General features: G+C 38.6%; 5 protein-coding genes across 13 annotated transcripts in view; 4 read left to right on the forward strand and 1 right to left on the reverse strand.

Annotated features, from left to right (window-relative positions):
* The first annotated feature begins 1,226 nt into the window (after positions 1-1,226).
* LOC135167933 (uncharacterized) lies at positions 1,227-2,605 on the forward strand. Its single transcript, XM_064131669.1, has 4 exons — positions 1,227-1,357; positions 1,503-1,767; positions 1,895-2,172; positions 2,389-2,605. The coding sequence occupies exons 1-4, from the start codon at positions 1,352-1,354 to the stop codon at positions 2,512-2,514; spliced, it is 675 nt and encodes a 224-aa protein (XP_063987739.1). The 5' UTR covers positions 1,227-1,351; the 3' UTR covers positions 2,515-2,605.
* Positions 2,606-2,672: 67 nt separating this feature from the next.
* On the forward strand, positions 2,673-4,963 carry LOC135169327 (cuticle protein-like). Its single transcript, XM_064134270.1, has 2 exons — positions 2,673-2,679; positions 4,098-4,963. The coding sequence occupies exons 1-2, from the start codon at positions 2,673-2,675 to the stop codon at positions 4,961-4,963; spliced, it is 873 nt and encodes a 290-aa protein (XP_063990340.1).
* A 531-nt stretch (positions 4,964-5,494) lies between these two features.
* LOC135167472 (eukaryotic translation initiation factor 5B) lies at positions 5,495-7,255 on the forward strand. Its single transcript, XM_064130714.1, has 2 exons — positions 5,495-5,678; positions 6,037-7,255. Exons 1-2 carry the CDS (start codon positions 5,578-5,580, stop codon positions 6,974-6,976), a joined length of 1,041 nt encoding a protein of 346 aa, XP_063986784.1. The 5' UTR covers positions 5,495-5,577; the 3' UTR covers positions 6,977-7,255.
* Positions 7,101-10,308, reverse strand: LOC135167497 (ADP-ribosylation factor-like protein 2). The gene is made up of 4 exons (XM_064130761.1): positions 9,634-10,308; positions 8,989-9,175; positions 8,679-8,860; positions 7,101-8,458 (listed from the first exon to the last, which is right to left on the reverse strand). Exons 1-4 carry the CDS (start codon positions 9,772-9,774, stop codon positions 8,252-8,254), a joined length of 717 nt encoding a protein of 238 aa, XP_063986831.1. The 5' UTR covers positions 9,775-10,308; the 3' UTR covers positions 7,101-8,251.
* Positions 10,309-10,338: 30 nt separating this feature from the next.
* The window catches only part of LOC135167414 (lachesin), a 310,790-nt gene continuing 304,323 nt past the window's right edge, over positions 10,339-16,805 (forward strand). For all 9 annotated transcript variants that reach the window (XR_010299853.1, XR_010299852.1, XM_064130636.1 and 6 more), the window contains exon 1: positions 10,339-12,040. The gene's annotated coding sequence lies outside the window, so the exon portion shown is untranslated. The remainder of the gene's footprint in view (positions 12,041-16,805) is intronic.

A 16,805-nucleotide genomic window follows, 5' to 3' on the forward strand; every position in this document is an offset into this window, starting at 1 on the left:
ACGAATTAACGTATAAGAAACTAGAAGGGGCTGCAACATAAATAGGGTACATTGGCTATGCTGATCTAACATTGATTTTGAATTTGCTCACTGAAATTTCAAAGCATTTTGTTATAGGAAATTTATAATTGTATGGAAAAATACGAGGACATTATTAATTCCAGTGTGATTATTTTTTGCAAAATGCATACAGAAAGACATGTATGAAAATATACTGCCCAATCAGTTCATACATAATATTATTGTAAGATCAGAAGGACGTAAATACTTGCAATTCACGTATTGCTGTCTTAATTTGAAAAACTAATCTCTCGAGTATATCTTTTTTGTAAGATTATTTATCACTATTTGGGCAACACTATCGGGAAATACCAGGAAGCTAGCAAAATTATGGTCGTACCAGTGCTATAGTCCTTATCTCCCTCTGTAAAAAAAGCCATTGCAAAAGTTCGGTTATCTCTGTTACATTGGGAGATATTTCTGGAAAACAGCCAAGAGATGTGTCGACTTTTTCATTACATCAAAAATTGTCTTAGAGAAACAGTGAGCACCTATACCACGAATGATACCTCGATAGTAGTCAATATTAGCTTTGTCCCTTGATGTTAACCTGAATAAATATTTTCACTGAGGGAGATATCCGTACCGATGCCCATAAATATCGAACAATTCGGGAAAACCGTCTGAATGCCTAATAGCTTTTATCGATGATAGGAAATTGCAGATATTCACGGATTAAAAGTGCCCCATATATTCTCCCTCCATCGATTTTAGCGGCCACAATTAGCCCCGGGTCGCATTTGCCAGCCACACGATTTAACTACTGAAACTCGTCGTTTTTCCTCCCCTCTCCATTAATCACCTTCCACTTAATTTAATTACCCCTAAAGTACCTATTCTTTATTTCCACGCAGTGAACCGAATAGAAAATGTCACGGATGAGAAAAAAAATGTATGGAAAACTAATTTACCCGGATTTCTGAAGGACCCTACGACCTCCCTTCAAAAAAAAAAGGAAAATAGCGGAGGGCGAAATTTATTCAAAGTGCGTATCCCTCAATTCAAAAAGGTTGTAACGCGAAATGCTTTCGCCCGTGCCCACGAACCACCGGCGCGATTATGATGCTCAGTTTGTCGGGCAACGTCTTCGACGGGAGGGGAAAGTGTCTTCAGGGATAAGTAATATATGATATGCACATCACGTTCTTGTATCCAATGCTTCCGCAGTATATAATCCCCACGAAGTCGGTTGACGTTAGATTACCGACTTGATTTTCACTCGTGCCAAAAGCCCCAGGTCACAATTCTCATCCTCAATATTTAATTCAAAAAGGAAAGAAGGGTTGTCGCCATGCTGGTGAGTATTCATAACTTTTGTGACTGCACTCTAGAAATTTTGAATCTTCTATTCTGTCTTTCCAATTATTGGGGAAGTGATTGAGAAGAAAATATTCTCATAGCCTTAAAGACCGGAGCTTTTCTTGAATGATTCTGTTTTCCAGATTTTCCTGATGTCTGTTGGACTGATGTGTGGATTAGCGTCATCCGAAGCACCCGTTAACGGTATAAAACCCTCGAACTTTCTCGGTGGTGCTGAGCAGCACGCGTCCTTCAGTTTTATTCGTCCAGGATTAACCCAAACTTCTTATTCCTTCAATGGCCCCAGCTCTCATCAGGCATTCAGCTCAAGTATCGGGAATCCGCACCTCGCACAGAAGGTTTTTCCAAATGTTGCGCAAGCACTGGCATACAGAAATCCAGGACTCGGTAATTTGGGTTGATCTATCCATTATCTCCATTGTTTCCTAAGTGACATAATCAAAATCATCTCTGATGATTGAGATTGCACACTCTCTCACTCTCTATCTGAGGGAAGTTCTCTTCCTCGTTACAGGTTATTTCCCAACATCGCCCGTATCTTCCGCATACGCTTCATCACCCTACGTGCCGCCAATTTCTCAACACCTCCCTGCGCAGTCTTTACCTTATCAGCAATCCCAATTGGATCCATCTACACTAGCTTACTATCAGGCTCAACAATTTTCCCAGAATTCCCACTTGCAAACTCAATCTGAGGCGTATCAGGCGCAGCTGAATCAACTGTTGGCCCAACGCCAAACGCAATTACTTCAACTGCAGTCACAGGGTCAAGCCACACTGCAGAACCAGCAGGTGATTGTATGGCTTACCAAATCTTAAATTCAAGATACCCAATCGTGAATGGCAGCAATGAATTTATCTTTTTGTCGTTAAATCGTAGGCAGTGATATCTCGTGATTATAACAAAAAAATTGAGATATTCTCTAAATCTCTAGAGAAAGATTAGCGGAGGAGTGTTTTCAGCATTCAATGGCTTCCTTAATCACCCCAATATATTTAACTTTACAGATCCCTGAACAAGCAGTATCTCAACGCCCCCAAGAGGCTCAGAATTTACTCGGTGTAGCGTATTCATCCGCTCCATCCGTTGCACATGTTAAAGTCACTGGAAATGGATACAAATTTGATTTCTGATGGGAAATATTCATGAGTCTGTCCGCAACAACATACTATTATTTATTCAGTCATACTCTGTACCTTTCATTAATAAAATTTATTGAAAATATTGGAATGCCTCTTGTTTTTCGATTGCCATTAGAGTACAAGAGAGATTGAGAGAGCGATAGCCAGAAATGATAGGTACTTAATCAACACAATCGATAAGACACTTTCTCATGTTAATCCGATTGGATATGTAATACGAATGTCTGAGCCACGTATGCCCCAATTGGTCCGGCTATCGAGGTAGGTATTTCGGAGAAAGTACGACCTTGATAGGCTGATCTATAATTGTCGCATAGGTCAAATAGAGCTATCGTACCGGAATATGACGTTTGGTTCCGGTTTTCACTCTGATTCAACGAATCAAAAAAATTTCATGTAAAAAACTTAATTAATTCAACAGGAAACCCAATTAAATTTCATTCAAAATTATGTTACTTGTCCAGTAAAAAATGAATAAAAAATTATTCGCTGGAAAAAATCCAATCAAATGTGGACTTCCATTCGAAGTTTATACGAGTCCTAATCAGTCTTTTTTTAGAAGCCAATAAACGATTTTTCCAATTCCAAGAAATCTATCGTTATAGTAAAGAAAATTAACAAAAACGGGGAAAAATAAACAATTTCTCAGCGGAAGTGCCAGATTTTCTTGATGAATTTTATCATGACAGGCAGGAAAAAATCCGCTTTGTTTCTGTTCCTCATGAATGCCCCGAAATCATAGAAAATCTGCGGAAATGGTCCTAAATCCATCAAATAAATGAATTAATGAATGTGTAGTTGCAATCAGTCACGTCGCTCTCTGACCATAAATCTCAAAATTTTGCGCCCCATGCTGTAGCTCCCCTACAAGCCTGTTCACCACGTCTGTAAACGTCTCACCAAACTCTTCCCCTTTCCCTTTGCAAGAAAACAGTTGTCGCAATCATAAAAAACCGTTTGCATTTGCTTGTATTTACTCTTTCCTCCCGCCTACTTAATTTCTATATCAGTCACATCATTGGAGTTTACTGGGGCAATTGTGGGAAGAGAGACACTTTTCTCCCCCTTCAGAGGAGAGAAAGAAAACAAACGAATCAGTGAGACAAGTTAGGCGATATTCTCCCATTCCCTAAATCTTGGTCCAGATATAAATAACGATTCGAATCTCTCGATGTCACAGAACTCAACAAGCTTATCCTGGCAAAGTATCAATTCAGTCTACCTGAAATGGCTTTCAAAGTGAGTATATAAAAAATTCAAAGGATTCCCGTCCATTTACAATTGTTGAAGTGCATTCGGTTAGAACAATAAGAATTTTCCTCACTCGGCTACAACCATTCACAGTTGATTTTGTCAAATGCACCCACATTTGTCGTTAATTGGTGATGAATAGTCGTTAAGTGGCGTTAACACTCGCTAAGAATTGCACAATAGAATAAAATTTGTAATGAATCAATGTCTCTTCAAATTCGCAATCTGTTAATCCCTGAACTATTATCTCTAGCTCATTGTCCTCGCCGCTTTGGTGGCAATCGCATATCACACGTGAGTGGCCTCCTATAACATTGAAACAGCATCAGCGGATCACAAGAGCGTGGCATATTCTCAGGAGTCAACGCATAAAGGTGCTGGAGGCAAGACTGGCTCAACAAGGTACAATAGTGCTGTCAAGTCACCACATGCGACTGTGCACGTGACAAACGAGCGAGTGAACCACGATACCCAATACTACAGCCACCCAGCCCAGCCAGCCTACATTCACTCCGCTCCAACGGAGGCCAAGACCTACGCTAGCTCCAGCTACCACAACTACGAAGCACCAGTCACTTCCAAACCTTATTCCGCACCAACTTACTACACATATCCCAAGCCTTCTCCAGTCAAGGAATACTCCGCACCTGCCTATTACACTTATGTCGACGCTGCTCCAATGAAGTCTTATGCTGCACCCGTTCATCACAGCTATGTCCAGTCTACACCAGTCAAATCCTATTCAGGTCCATCCAAGGCAGCTCCAGTCAAGGCTTACTCAACATCGGCTTATCACAGTCATGCCGAAGTTGCCCCAATGAAGTTTTACGCACCATCGGCTTATCACACCTATGATGAGGCCGCCGAGGCTCCTGCTGCAGGTGCCTACCACAGCTACTCCGAGACGCCAGCTGTTCCCAAGACTTATGAAGCCCAAGCTTATCGTGGTTATGCTGAAGTTGCTCCTGCCAAGACTTACGAGGCACAGGCTTATCACAGTTATGCCGAGAGTGCTCCGGCTAAGAAGTATGAAGCACAAGCTTATCACGGTTATGCCGAAACCACACCGGCCACCAAAACATATGCTGCAGCTCCAGCAAAGCCATACTCTGCACCTGCTTACGAATACGCTGGACATGGAGTCTCTCATGCTAGCTTCAAAGGGCTTGGTGCTCATTACTCTTGGTAATATGCTTGAGTCGTTGTGGATGTGGGGAATGCTCGTTTCGGTCTGATTCCATAGGGAAGGGGTGAATGAGTCGGATTGACGTTTCTGATTCGTGATTCATTACCTTACCATGGAATTCGGATGGAATACCAAGTTGAGTTCTGTGTAATGTTTCGTTGATCTTGAATATTCTGTTATAGTGTGCCTGTTGCGAGTAATGAAGAATTATTATATCGATATTTTGTATTGATCTTGTATGAAAAAATGGAATAAATATAATTTTGTTATGATTGAATTCTGGAGTTTTCACGGATCGCAACTATCATTCATGAGTACAATTTTTTTTATTTCGTTAAATAAAAAATATAGCCTGCGAGAGTAACTAAACATTTCAACTGTCGGTCGTATGCCCTTATTGATTATCATTTGAATAGGGACGGTGGTTCAAAACCTTGAAATGATTAGAACGTAAACTGGTTTACCATCAGATGGTAACTGTATACTTGTTGACAACGAAGTGAACCTATTCACCGGGAGATACTGTACATAATATTCGTTTCCGCAGAGCACACGTGTGATACACAAACAAAAATTTATAGCATTTGTCTATCAACTGAGTTGAAAAAAACCTTAAAATGCCGAAAGTGCGAAAATTGAAGCGTAAGAAGACCTACAAAGTCAGTATAAACAGAAAAAGATTGCGGAATAAACTCAGAAAAGTCCCGAGTATAACTTGGTAAGTAATGTTTAACCTAACAAAGTTTTTATCAGTCTTTCTCAAAATTTACAATTATGACAAATTTAACGGAAATATGGAAGAAAAATTACTTATTAAATCAATTTTATTTACATCTAAATCAAGAAGATATCGTGGTTTCTCTTTATAAAAAAGTAATTTTAAATAGTCGCCTGTCAATGGATAAACGTGGAATTTAATAGCTGCTGCAATGGAAAAGTCCGCATTGATTTATACGAAATTGCAAACCAAGATCAACTCATTACTTAATTAATTGTGCTTTCGATAGATAAATGTTGCTCGCAATAGATTGAACCCTGAGTATTAATTACTCCAAAATGACGTAAAAAAATTACAGTTCACAGATAAAGGAAGCCTGGAACTCTAAAAAATCCACAAAAAGCAATTTGCAAGAAATGGGTCTAGGCTACAACCCTAACCATGTTCTGAAGGTCCCAAATGTGAAGAGTGCGTTGATAAAATCCGCGAAACGAAAAGCATCAGGTGAACTATCAGAAAGTGACGAGGAAATCACTCCGACGAAGAGAACACCAAAGAAGATCCAAGTTGCTAGAGACCTAGAAGCAGAGGCCAGAGCACCCAGAGAGAGGATGTTCCGACTTCCCAAAGGGCAGGTTCTGTTCCTAACACAACTAATGGACAAGTACGGAGACGATTACGAGGCAATGGCACGAGATAAAAAGAACTATTACCAACTCACTTGGAGACAGATTCGCCAGAAGATAAACACGTTTAAGAATATTCCTGAACAGTATGGTGAGTACCTCGTGCACAGTGGGGACATTGTCCTGGACGATCCGATGACATTAGAGGAGACGAGGAAGAAGATTGCGGCTGAAAATGTTGAGAAGTATTGCAAGAGGAAGGAGAAGAAGGAGAAGAGGAGTGTAATCGGGCAGTGGATCGAAGAGACCATTGGAGAAGATGAAGAAGACACGTTTGAGACAGATAAAACATTGGAAGATGATGACAGTGAAAATAATACAGAAGGTTCCATAGATCAATCCGCAGAGCGAAAATTGAAGTTATTCCCTGATGAGGAGAGTGATGAGGAGGGCGAGACTGCTGAAGGAAAAAAAGCGCATAAAACAAAAAATGGTAAAAGTTATCATATTTCGAAGTTATCATCTAGTGACAGTGAGGATAGTGAAGATCTCGAGGGAGACGACGCTGCAGAGGGCTTTAGGGATCTGGACGACATGTGTGAGGAAGAACTATCGGAAGATGATATCCTCGACGATGGGGAATTTGTCACAGACGAGGATGACAGTGAATGAATATTGTTGATGGCAGTAAATTAATAATTTCTATAAGAAGATGACAATGAGGAGGACGAACGGACCTTGGAAGGAGATAAAGCATTATAAGATAATAATGCTGAGGAGAATGTAGAAGATTAAAAAAAAAATCAATTGAAGAGATATGAATGGCGATGATAATGAATAAATACCGCCCTTCTATCACAAACTTGATTTACTTTATTACAAAAACGCAAGTGTAAATAAGTATCAGTTAATTTCCCTCGTTTTCTTGAAAGAATATAATTTTTCAATGACTCTTGGAAGTATCTTTTGGTTGGATGATTGAATACCCGTTCAATACCATCTTTTGAATTATAATAAAGAACTCTTAAAATTATTTTAATGATCTAATGGATTGTAAAATAAAGTTCAGATCATTTCCATAATTTGTTTGTTACGTATGAAGTTTTCAAAACCACAAATTATGTTATGTTGTAATTCATTTAACCTCATCAGTTCTGGAGTACGTGATGGAAATAATTTCGTTAACTTATTCCGAAGTTGATTGATTATTCTTTAGCGCAAACGTTTTATCACGTATGAGCTGGAAAATATCCCTTTATATAATTCTGGCGAAAAAAGTATATTTTTTATTTTTATAATTTCTCCGACTTTTCGGTATTTTTTTGTACGCGAGCGGAAGAAGTACTAGTTCCCACCATTAAAAAATTGAGAATGTTCATTTTACCAATGCTGTGAATGGTGGTAGTGGTTTTAGCGACTTTTCCTTGGGATTAGATGTTCTTTCAATTTACGAGTAATAAATCTGTTATGAATTAATTCACGCTGAAGAAGCTTCACTGGGGTAACTTCGTAAGTTAAACTTGAATTAATAAATTGATTTATTTAGCTCCGTATGAAGCTATCTTCTATTCATAGTGACTATAATAATTTTTCATGAAGATTGAGATCTGGTTAGGTTTCATCTTCACTTGATAACTAATAGATTTCATAGCAATTCATTAATTCAGAAGGATTTGTCTGAAGAAAGCTTAATTTTGTGGATATTCAGTAATCAATTTTTTTTAGTTTTGTATCATTGCATCGGAATTATCTCATTAATTTAGTACGAAACTGATTAATCTCCCCAAGGGGCGTAAACGTTTTGATCTTTTTACTTCGGTTTTCGCACATGAGCTTGAATCGCATTCAAACTCCAATTCTGGGAGATAACAGATTATTTAAAAAATTAAATTTTCGTTTCCTCGAAGGAAGCGGAAAGTGGAGATGATTATTTTCTCAGTTTAAAATTCAAGATAGTGTTGATAACGTAAATATTTTCTTTCTGACCGTTTCGATGGAGGGATGATACCAATCGTACTCTGTAACTCCTGGCTCCAAAGCTGGAAGAGGTCCTGTCTGACATCCAATAACTTCTACATGGTGCTGATGGGGCGAAATACTGTAGAGGTCCAGCGCTTCTTTTATCTGATTCGGCTTCATAGCCTGGGGATCATCCTAAAAAATGTAAAAAATAAATTCATTCTCGGAAAACACGATCCGGGTAAAGCAAAATCGATTCCCAAAATAAACTGTAAATAAAAAAAGGCTGTATCTCAAAGAAATTACAATTTACGTTACAATACGTTAAAAATGATTTCAAGAAAAGCAAACTCTAAATAACTAAGCCATTCGCAATTACCATGTATTATGAATTTAATTAATTACTTTATCCTACCTGTTTGTTTGCCACAACTAAAATAGGGACACTGTCCATCCTCTGGTCTCCAAGTAGTTGCTTGAGCATTTGCACTGCCACTGCTAATTTAGCAGAATTAGCAGCATCAACTAGGAACACAAGTAGATCTGTGTCTTGGAGGAAATTACTCCAATATTTTCTAGTATCATCACCTCCACCAACTGCAAATGAAATAAATCAAGAAAATTAATATATTAATATCTTCTTATTGTTTAATAAAGAAAGCCGATTCCTCAGAATAATAAATTTTCTTTATCGTTAAACTATTGAAATTGCACATGATACTCACTCTCCCACACATTGAAAACGTAATCCCCCTTTCTCAGTTTGTAAACTGCAAATCCATCAGTGGGCTTTGGTGGCATTTGATAGAAGTTGCCACGACTCTCAGCAGCAACTGCCTGGTTCATGACAGAAGTCTTGCCAGCACCATCGAGCCCCAGGAGGAGGACGCGTCGTTCATGAGTGTCATCGACCTGAGCACAAAAAGTGATAGGTTATTTGCTGCACATTCAGGGTCGTTTATCTTCAATAACTCCTGAATGGCAGAGACGATTTCCTGATTGTTCCATTAGTTTTCAAAATAATTTTTCAATCTACAAAATAACCTTCGACTCATAGAAATCGTCTCGTTCAATCAGAAGATATTAGCCCGTTAGGAGTCCCAAAAGCAATAGGTTGCTTCCTGAAAGACATCCTGGGCTCGCCTTTCGTGTGTAATAACTCAGGAAGGGCAGAGTGGATCTATCTGACATTTTTTTTCACATTCCAGGTAATGTTGTAAGTTTTAAAATAAGTTTTAAGCTGTCCAAATGCTATGGTTTGTCTGATTCTGAGGTATAGGCAACAAAATAAATTGGCAACAAGATAACCTGACTTCAATACCTTTGGATTGTTAAAATGTGAACAAATTCTTTAAATAAATCAAATATACCTTTGCGAGGTCTTCGAAGCCCTCATCAATAGTCTTCAACTCCCTTTTCTTCCAATAATGATAAGCAACGTACGCCCCAACACAAGCACAACCGGCCAAAATAATTGCCTTCTGTCCATTATGCGAGATACCACCGACCATTTTTTCACTTTCGTATAAATATCATTCAATTTGATATTCTAGAATACTCGAAGGATATTTTTTAGCACAATTGATAAGTTATTAGTAGAAATTTCACTCGCGAGGACGAAATACACGAGGTGACATGTGACAATGTCATCGAGACGTAAAAACACCGCGAAGGCAAGGCGACCATGTGTAAATAGATTGCGCAAGCGCGAAATGCGAGCCTGTGAGGTCAAGCCTAGTTCATTTTGCACGATTTTTTCCAAAATAATTTTAGGAATTTCATGTTAAGCTAAACAACATCGGTCTAAATACATCGACAACAACGTCGATTTCCGACCGTTCAATGACGATTTGATACGCGTCATAAATTTTTTTAATGCGTTTTCAATAAACTAATTAACAATCGATGAGTAATTCATGACTTACGACGTAGTGATGACTCTAATTATCGATATGAGTAGATGACGCCGGGAGAAATCGGGATAAATCGCGAGTGAACCGCCAAAAACGCCGGTTGGGCGGCCATATTGCCCCCCCACTGGACGAGGAAAGTGCGCAGGCGCTGACTGACCTGTTGTTCTCAGAGTTGAGTGTACATTTGCTGCGTCCGGTTGTCGTAAAAATACGTGAAAGTAATCGTTTCACTCGAGTTATTGACTAATTTTGTGATCAAATAATGGATAATTAATAATGAAGGGTCGGTAATTACAAGTGTCGTGACAAAACTGGTGTAAATATCGTAGTGTGCGTTTTCTCTAGAAAAACCGCGAAATCCAGCGGCCACGATGGTTTTGTCGTCAACTATGCGCAGTACGAGTGCGCCGCCTTCATCTTTCTCTCTAGTTATTCTCAGTTGTGATCCGTCCAGTGCACGGGAATCGACAAAAATATCGGCTTTTGAGGGATTGATCAGGATTTCAGTTGCTAATTTAGTAATGAAGGGGCTGGTGGGACGTGCATTTATCGGGTATCCGTGCATAGATACGTGAAAATAACGGTTCCAATCGAGTAACTGATTAATTATTTCATTAGATAATTGATAATTCATTGCGGAGAGTCGGTAATTATGAGTGTCGTGAAAAAAACAGTATAACTGTGGTAATGCGCATTCTGTGTAGAAATACCGCGAAATGTGACGTCACGGCGGCCATCTTCTTGTTATGCGCAGTCGGCTGCGCGGCCGTGTCATTTTCTTGTTTTATTCTGTGTCGTCCGTCCAGTGCACGGGAATCAACGGAAGTGTTGACTTTTGAGGGATAGATCAAGATTTTAATCGATAATTCAGTAACAAAGGGACTGGTGGGATGTGAATTTGCCGCGTCGTTATGATTAAAATCGAAGAAGTGATAATTAATTGTGGGGATTCAGTAATTGCGAGTGTCGTGAAGCAACAAGTGTAAATGTGAGTTCTCTTCCAAGAAGCCGGGAAATGCGACGCCACGGCAGCCATCTTTTTGTTATGCGCAATTCACATGCGCGGCGGTCTCATCTCTCGGCATACGCGTTGTGTTGTCCGTACAGTGCACGGGAATCGGCGGAAGTGTCGGCTTTTGTGGGGATAGATCAGGATTTTAGTCAATAATTCCGTAACGAGAGGGTTGGTGGGCCGTGAATTTACCACGTCTTTTTATATATAGTCGGATAATTAATAATTTTAAATGTGAAGATTCGGTAATAGTCAGTGTCGTGAAGCAACAAGTGGAAATGTGTTGTGTCTCTAGAAAAGCCGCGAAATGCGACGCCACGGCGGCCATGTTAGTGTTATGCGCGGTTCGTATGCGCGGTTGTCTTCATTGTTCTCTCTGCTTATTTGTGCGGTCTATCCAGTTCACGGGAATTTATATAAATATCGGTTTTTGAGGGATTGATTAGGATTTCAGTTTGTAATTCAGTTACGAAGGAATATATCGTGATATGCTAACTTATTTTGAGTGGAGTTTTTGGGTAATATCTCTGAATTTAATGGAGGCAGCAGAATTTTAATTTACCACACAAAACATGGCATAGCGAAAATTTTACTAGCTTCCTCAAATTTTGAGACATTTATCGACTAGCTAATAAGCCAAAACTTATCTCGGTTTATGACTTTGCTCCTGAATTGTAAATTCCTTCGTTAAATTTATGAGCCAGTGGGTGATATGTGTGTGTACAAGTGTGAAAATAGGAGTGTTAAATTGTGAGAACATTTGATTCTTCATTGTGACGAGGGGTTGCAAGACGCAACAGCAGACATATCCTGGCATTAAGCGTCATTTCCTGATTATTCCTGATCCTGGTGGTATGTCCCTTCCATACATCCAATCTTCCTGTTCCAAAATAGAAAAAAAATTAAAATTCTACTATGGACCAAACGATACGAAAACTATTCTGAACGTCAACCGGTAATTGACAGTGACTGATAAAATTCATACATGTGGACAAACAAAGAGACATGATAATCGATAAATATCGATAAATATAGACGTTAGATTAATTTCCATGAACAGAGTTTACCTATCCATCCTGGAGCACTATCATTTTTCATTAATAACTTCTGGATTTTTAAGGTTTTTTAACGAGAAATAATATTTCAAACAGGAATATTAGTCTTTGTTTTGCCATCTTTCCTCTATTCCAATTGGAAAATTATGAGAAATTATCCCCTCGCTGGGGGGATCGAAAAAAAAGGAAAAAAAATCCACGATTTCAATCTTTTCTTTCCCGGGATAAATTTCACGTGCACGTTTCCGTGAGTTAAATCAGTTTTTTTTTTCGGGAATATTGACGTAATTATGATGCAACGTACATCATTACCTTTTTGGATTAACGCTACCATCACGAGAATCACCTCCCGGATTTTCTCTAATGATCCATTGACAATAAAACTAAACACAAAGCATTTATCCCCACGATTAATCTGTTACTGTACTGAGTTGAAATCATGATAGAAGTTGACGAGGATTTGATCCAATTAAAATCACGGTTGGACATTCATCACAGATAATTCCAGTTAAATCTCAAAGTGATTGAAAGGGTTCATTAATTAAAATCCGCATTTCTTCATGAAGATTTTCCACCCTCAGAGGGATCATTAAAAAGTACCAAAAAAACTTCCTGTAGTTTGGAATTAATTACAATTTCGAAAGTTTTTGTAAACAATGGATTTTTTTCTAGACAATCTAGTAATGTTAAACAATCTCAATTGGATATTTCCGAATAGAAAAAAAAATATCGCCAATTCCTAAATAATAAATATTCTGATATGATTTTTTTGTTTCACTTGGATTAGTTCAGCAATAAGAAAGATATTTTTTTCTTGACAATTTGACTTAATTAGTCTCCATGATCTCGAGTCACTCGAAAAGTCGTCTCTTTAATCAAGCATCTGCGTGTAGCCCAAAGGCTCCGGGCATTCTCCCCCTGTGTCACTCGCTCCATAATCCGTCTAATCTTCCCTAAATGAAATAGTTGCAATTCTTTCTCCACGATACCCCCTCTCCACTGAACAGATACACAACAATATACACTTGACCCAACTCGAGGGGTGCTCTCGAGCCGGATGACATTTAAGGGGATGAATGATAATCGTTACATGCCTATCATAGTCATAATTCCCCGTCTTTCTGTTAACATATTTTCCGAGGTCGTCAAGTGATCTCAAAGTCCCTTGCCGGGAATTGCGAAAGAAAACATGAAAAAATAATCATAAAAGAGGGTTCAAAAAAATTTTTTGTTGTTAAAGAATATTTTTTTTTCAATTTATCATTCTTAAGTGGTTATTTTGAGCGGTGATAAATGATAAAATCTAGGGTTTTAATATTTAAAGTACAGTAGCTGATCTCTTTTCGATATTTCATGTTTTTTTCGCACATTTTTTATTCATCAGTTGTCACTTTTCATGGCCTATTTGGGATACGAAATTGACAAACGTGAAACACCCATTTATTGACATTAGTGTTGGATACTACGACACAGACGGATGTCCTTAACGCATTCCAAGTCCGAAAATTTATAAATTTCCATTAATCATTTGAACCCTCTTCCTAATCAATTCATATCCGTATACACCTCGTTCTTTCCTCCTGACGCAATTCATTCCGTTATTCCCCAAGCATTACAAAAATGAATAAAAAAAATCAAAATAAAAACACAGCGTTATTTGCCTTTGTAACTGGATTTTATACACGAGCCATATTCATCCTATCCTACAATATCCACTTCACGTGTATGGAAAAATGGAAAATTTCCGAAGCCAGCTCCCCATCCTCGTTTTTTTTTTATTTCCCTTGCGTCACGACCGAAATTGGATATCCGATAAAAATGGTATCGCGCGTTGTGTGCTGTTCTGTGTGCCTCCACGCTGTCGCTCGACAATAATCGCTCTCTCCTCCCATTCTCACCCCATTGTACCCCACACCCCGCAGACTTGTGTCGCTTTTTGATTCCCCGGTTCTCTGGGTGCCCGTTAGGGGGGTTGGGGGTGGCATTGGAAAGGAGGATGGGGAGCATAGAGAGCGGGATGACTTTTATTACCCCGTCTGATGTTATGAATGCGATGAACGCAGGCTTGGCTCCTTTTATCCAGGTTGCGACAACTACGGGTTACGGTTTTTCCACGGGGTTAAGAGGGGTGAAGGGAGGTGGGGGTAACGTGCATTATTAGAGATGCTGGGGGGGGAGGGGGGCTCGTTATGCATGTGGGGACATTATTTTTATTTGCGCAATTGAGGGGTTGATTTTTTAAATTTAATAACGCGAGGTTGATATACGAATGAATGATATTTCACGCTTTTACATCCTTTTGATTCTGCAATGAAACTACGATTGTAATCATTGAATATCTCCTAGCTTGTCAATAAATTTACGAGTCCAACCAATTGTTAGATAATAGAAATGTTCATTGAGTGTTTTGATTGTATACCCAGATATTCCTGATTTTGTTCCTCACATAGTTTGGGGATAAGAGATATTATTTGGTTCGATATTGGCAATTAAGATCTCTTAGGGGCAAGTTCTTGCACTTTATATTGTTCTACAGTGAAAAAATAACGCGGAGCATTGGTTAAAACGATTAATCCTTCGCCTATCCACAATCTTTTGATGTAATAACCCTCGACCCCTACACGAGCAACGACATTCTTACTTTTTGAATGAGATGACAGGGCTATTGAGCACCCCATCCCACGTGTATCATGTGCAACGAGGCGGATGTTATGGACGCACTGTCACGGTTAGTGTTTGCGGGGCATGCAAGTGTTCCCAATGTTGCAGCTGGCAGGTGCCCATCTCGTTGCCTGTAAAACCGTATCCAATAGGGTCATCCCAAATACCACAATTTCTCGATAATGCTGGTGACCAATGGGCTCCATCACTTGTCATAACACAAGAGATAGAGAAGAAAAATAGTTGAAAAATTTCGGGGAAGGAGCATTATTACTCTTTCCGGAATTTCTCGTTTCGTAAATATCCTTTTGTTGATATGAATGCGTCTGCAAAAGTGGTTATACCAATGCCCAGGGTATACAGCCAACATATTTTGGAGTATGGAATGCTCTTTGATCATGGCCCACAAAGTTACTCAGCATTATTGCAGAGCCTTCAGTAAAATCACTCGGTTATTGTGAATACATCCCTGCTCTCAGTTATAACTCCCCGGAAAAAAATGATTAGAATACATTCGAACATTGCGAAGGAAAAATTCGTGATTCAATTTGCAGAGGAACATTCATAAGATAAAACAAACAAATTTTCTTCTCGCTGTGCGAAATCAAATTTGAATGACTAATTATTTCCCATTCTTTCCAATTTTTTTACGTGATTTCGATAGTTTTCAAAGCTTGCAACAAATTGCCAAAAATAATGCAAAACATTGATGACATGCCTTTATGTCTAATTCTCCCATCTCAATAAAAACCCGGCAAAATCTAAATCAGAATAACAACGGCTAGTTTAAATTATTGCAAACAAATGGGGATAACTCCTAATTCTAGTACAAAATATAAAATTTGATTTTTTGACTTTGTTCAACAGTTTTTCATATCCACTAAAAGCCGGAGAATAGTTCAGTCTTCATTTCAATTTTAATAATCGAGTTTGAAAATTTTTTTTTTATGGATAAAATTACGCCTGCGGTTCTTAACGCCCATTTTAATTTCAGCATCCCTCTTTCGTCCTCTTTGTAATACCCATCGTCTACCTGTTTTCGCCCCCTCCCCCCTTCGCCCCTCTTTCATATTCTCCTCCACCCACCATATTTTGACTATACATTTAACGGTGTTATGCCGGCATCGAATAACCGCGGTTATCGTGGAATTGGGCGGAGCGAATGAAACGCTTCCCGCTGGTTTTATCTGCTCCCCCTTTTATTCCTCCACTCGAAAATATATATATTTTGCTTGTGGATAATGTACAATACTAGCATTCTATGTTTATATCTCCCCGGAAACTCTTTACTCGCAATTGCAGCAATTTTAATATCCACGAATGATAAACAAAGTGGGGTAGTATCTAACGAAGTGGATGGAAAGCTTGGGATGAAAGAGATGAATATATTTTTTTAATAAAAATTTCAGCTCGGAGAGTCCCTGGTATCATAACGATGGTAATTTGATAGGACGAGTGGCGAGGAATAATTATTCAATTCGTCTATTGAAATAATTGGCTTTTATTAAAGTTTTCCGGTTTATATGATTAACGCGAATCTTCAATGCCATTGCATATTGATATTTTTTTTTCATTTTTTCTCAATATCTAGCAAAGAAGTAATAACTTTTTATTTAAAATGATCAACCAAAAATGCAGACAACTGAAAAAAAAATTAAGTTCAAAAAACGAGCTTCACTCGCTGAATGGAACATAAAAATTAGAAATTCGTCTAATTAGGAAACTAATATATCACAACCTATTGAATAAGTTATTTGAAAGCTCTCTGTAACTCTCCAATCGCAAATACCCAATATATAGTCTATGAACAAGTATTTTCTATCCAAAGAGAACATCCTCTTCTCACACAAAAAAAAAATCCAAATTTTAGTTTTTTTCGCTCCCATTTCTATAAACAAACC

Source organism: Diachasmimorpha longicaudata, chromosome 1, assembly GCF_034640455.1.
Source record: "Diachasmimorpha longicaudata isolate KC_UGA_2023 chromosome 1, iyDiaLong2, whole genome shotgun sequence".
Taxonomy (NCBI): Eukaryota; Metazoa; Arthropoda; class Insecta; order Hymenoptera; family Braconidae; genus Diachasmimorpha; species Diachasmimorpha longicaudata.

Bases quoted from the DNA above. Each gene is read 5' to 3' on its own strand.
- LOC135167933 (XM_064131669.1), top strand. The intron at 1,768-1,894 runs GTAATTTGGGTT...TCCTCGTTACAG, and splicing joins ATACAGAAATCCAGGACTCG to GTTATTTCCCAACATCGCCC. The intron at 2,173-2,388 runs GTGATTGTATGG...TTAACTTTACAG, and splicing joins CCACACTGCAGAACCAGCAG to ATCCCTGAACAAGCAGTATC.
- LOC135167472 (XM_064130714.1), top strand. From the start codon at position 5,578: ATGCCGAAAGTGCGAAAATTGAAGCGTAAGAAGACCTACAAAGTCAGT. The intron at 5,679-6,036 runs GTAAGTAATGTT...AAAAAATTACAG, and splicing joins AAAGTCCCGAGTATAACTTG to TTCACAGATAAAGGAAGCCT.
- LOC135167497 (XM_064130761.1), bottom strand. From the start codon at position 9,774: ATGGTCGGTGGTATCTCGCATAATGGACAGAAGGCAATTATTTTGGCC. The intron at 8,861-8,988 runs GTGAGTATCATG...TTTCATTTGCAG, and splicing joins CGTTTTCAATGTGTGGGAGA to TTGGTGGAGGTGATGATACT. The intron at 8,459-8,678 runs GTAGGATAAAGT...TACATTTTTTAG, and splicing joins TAGTTGTGGCAAACAAACAG to GATGATCCCCAGGCTATGAA.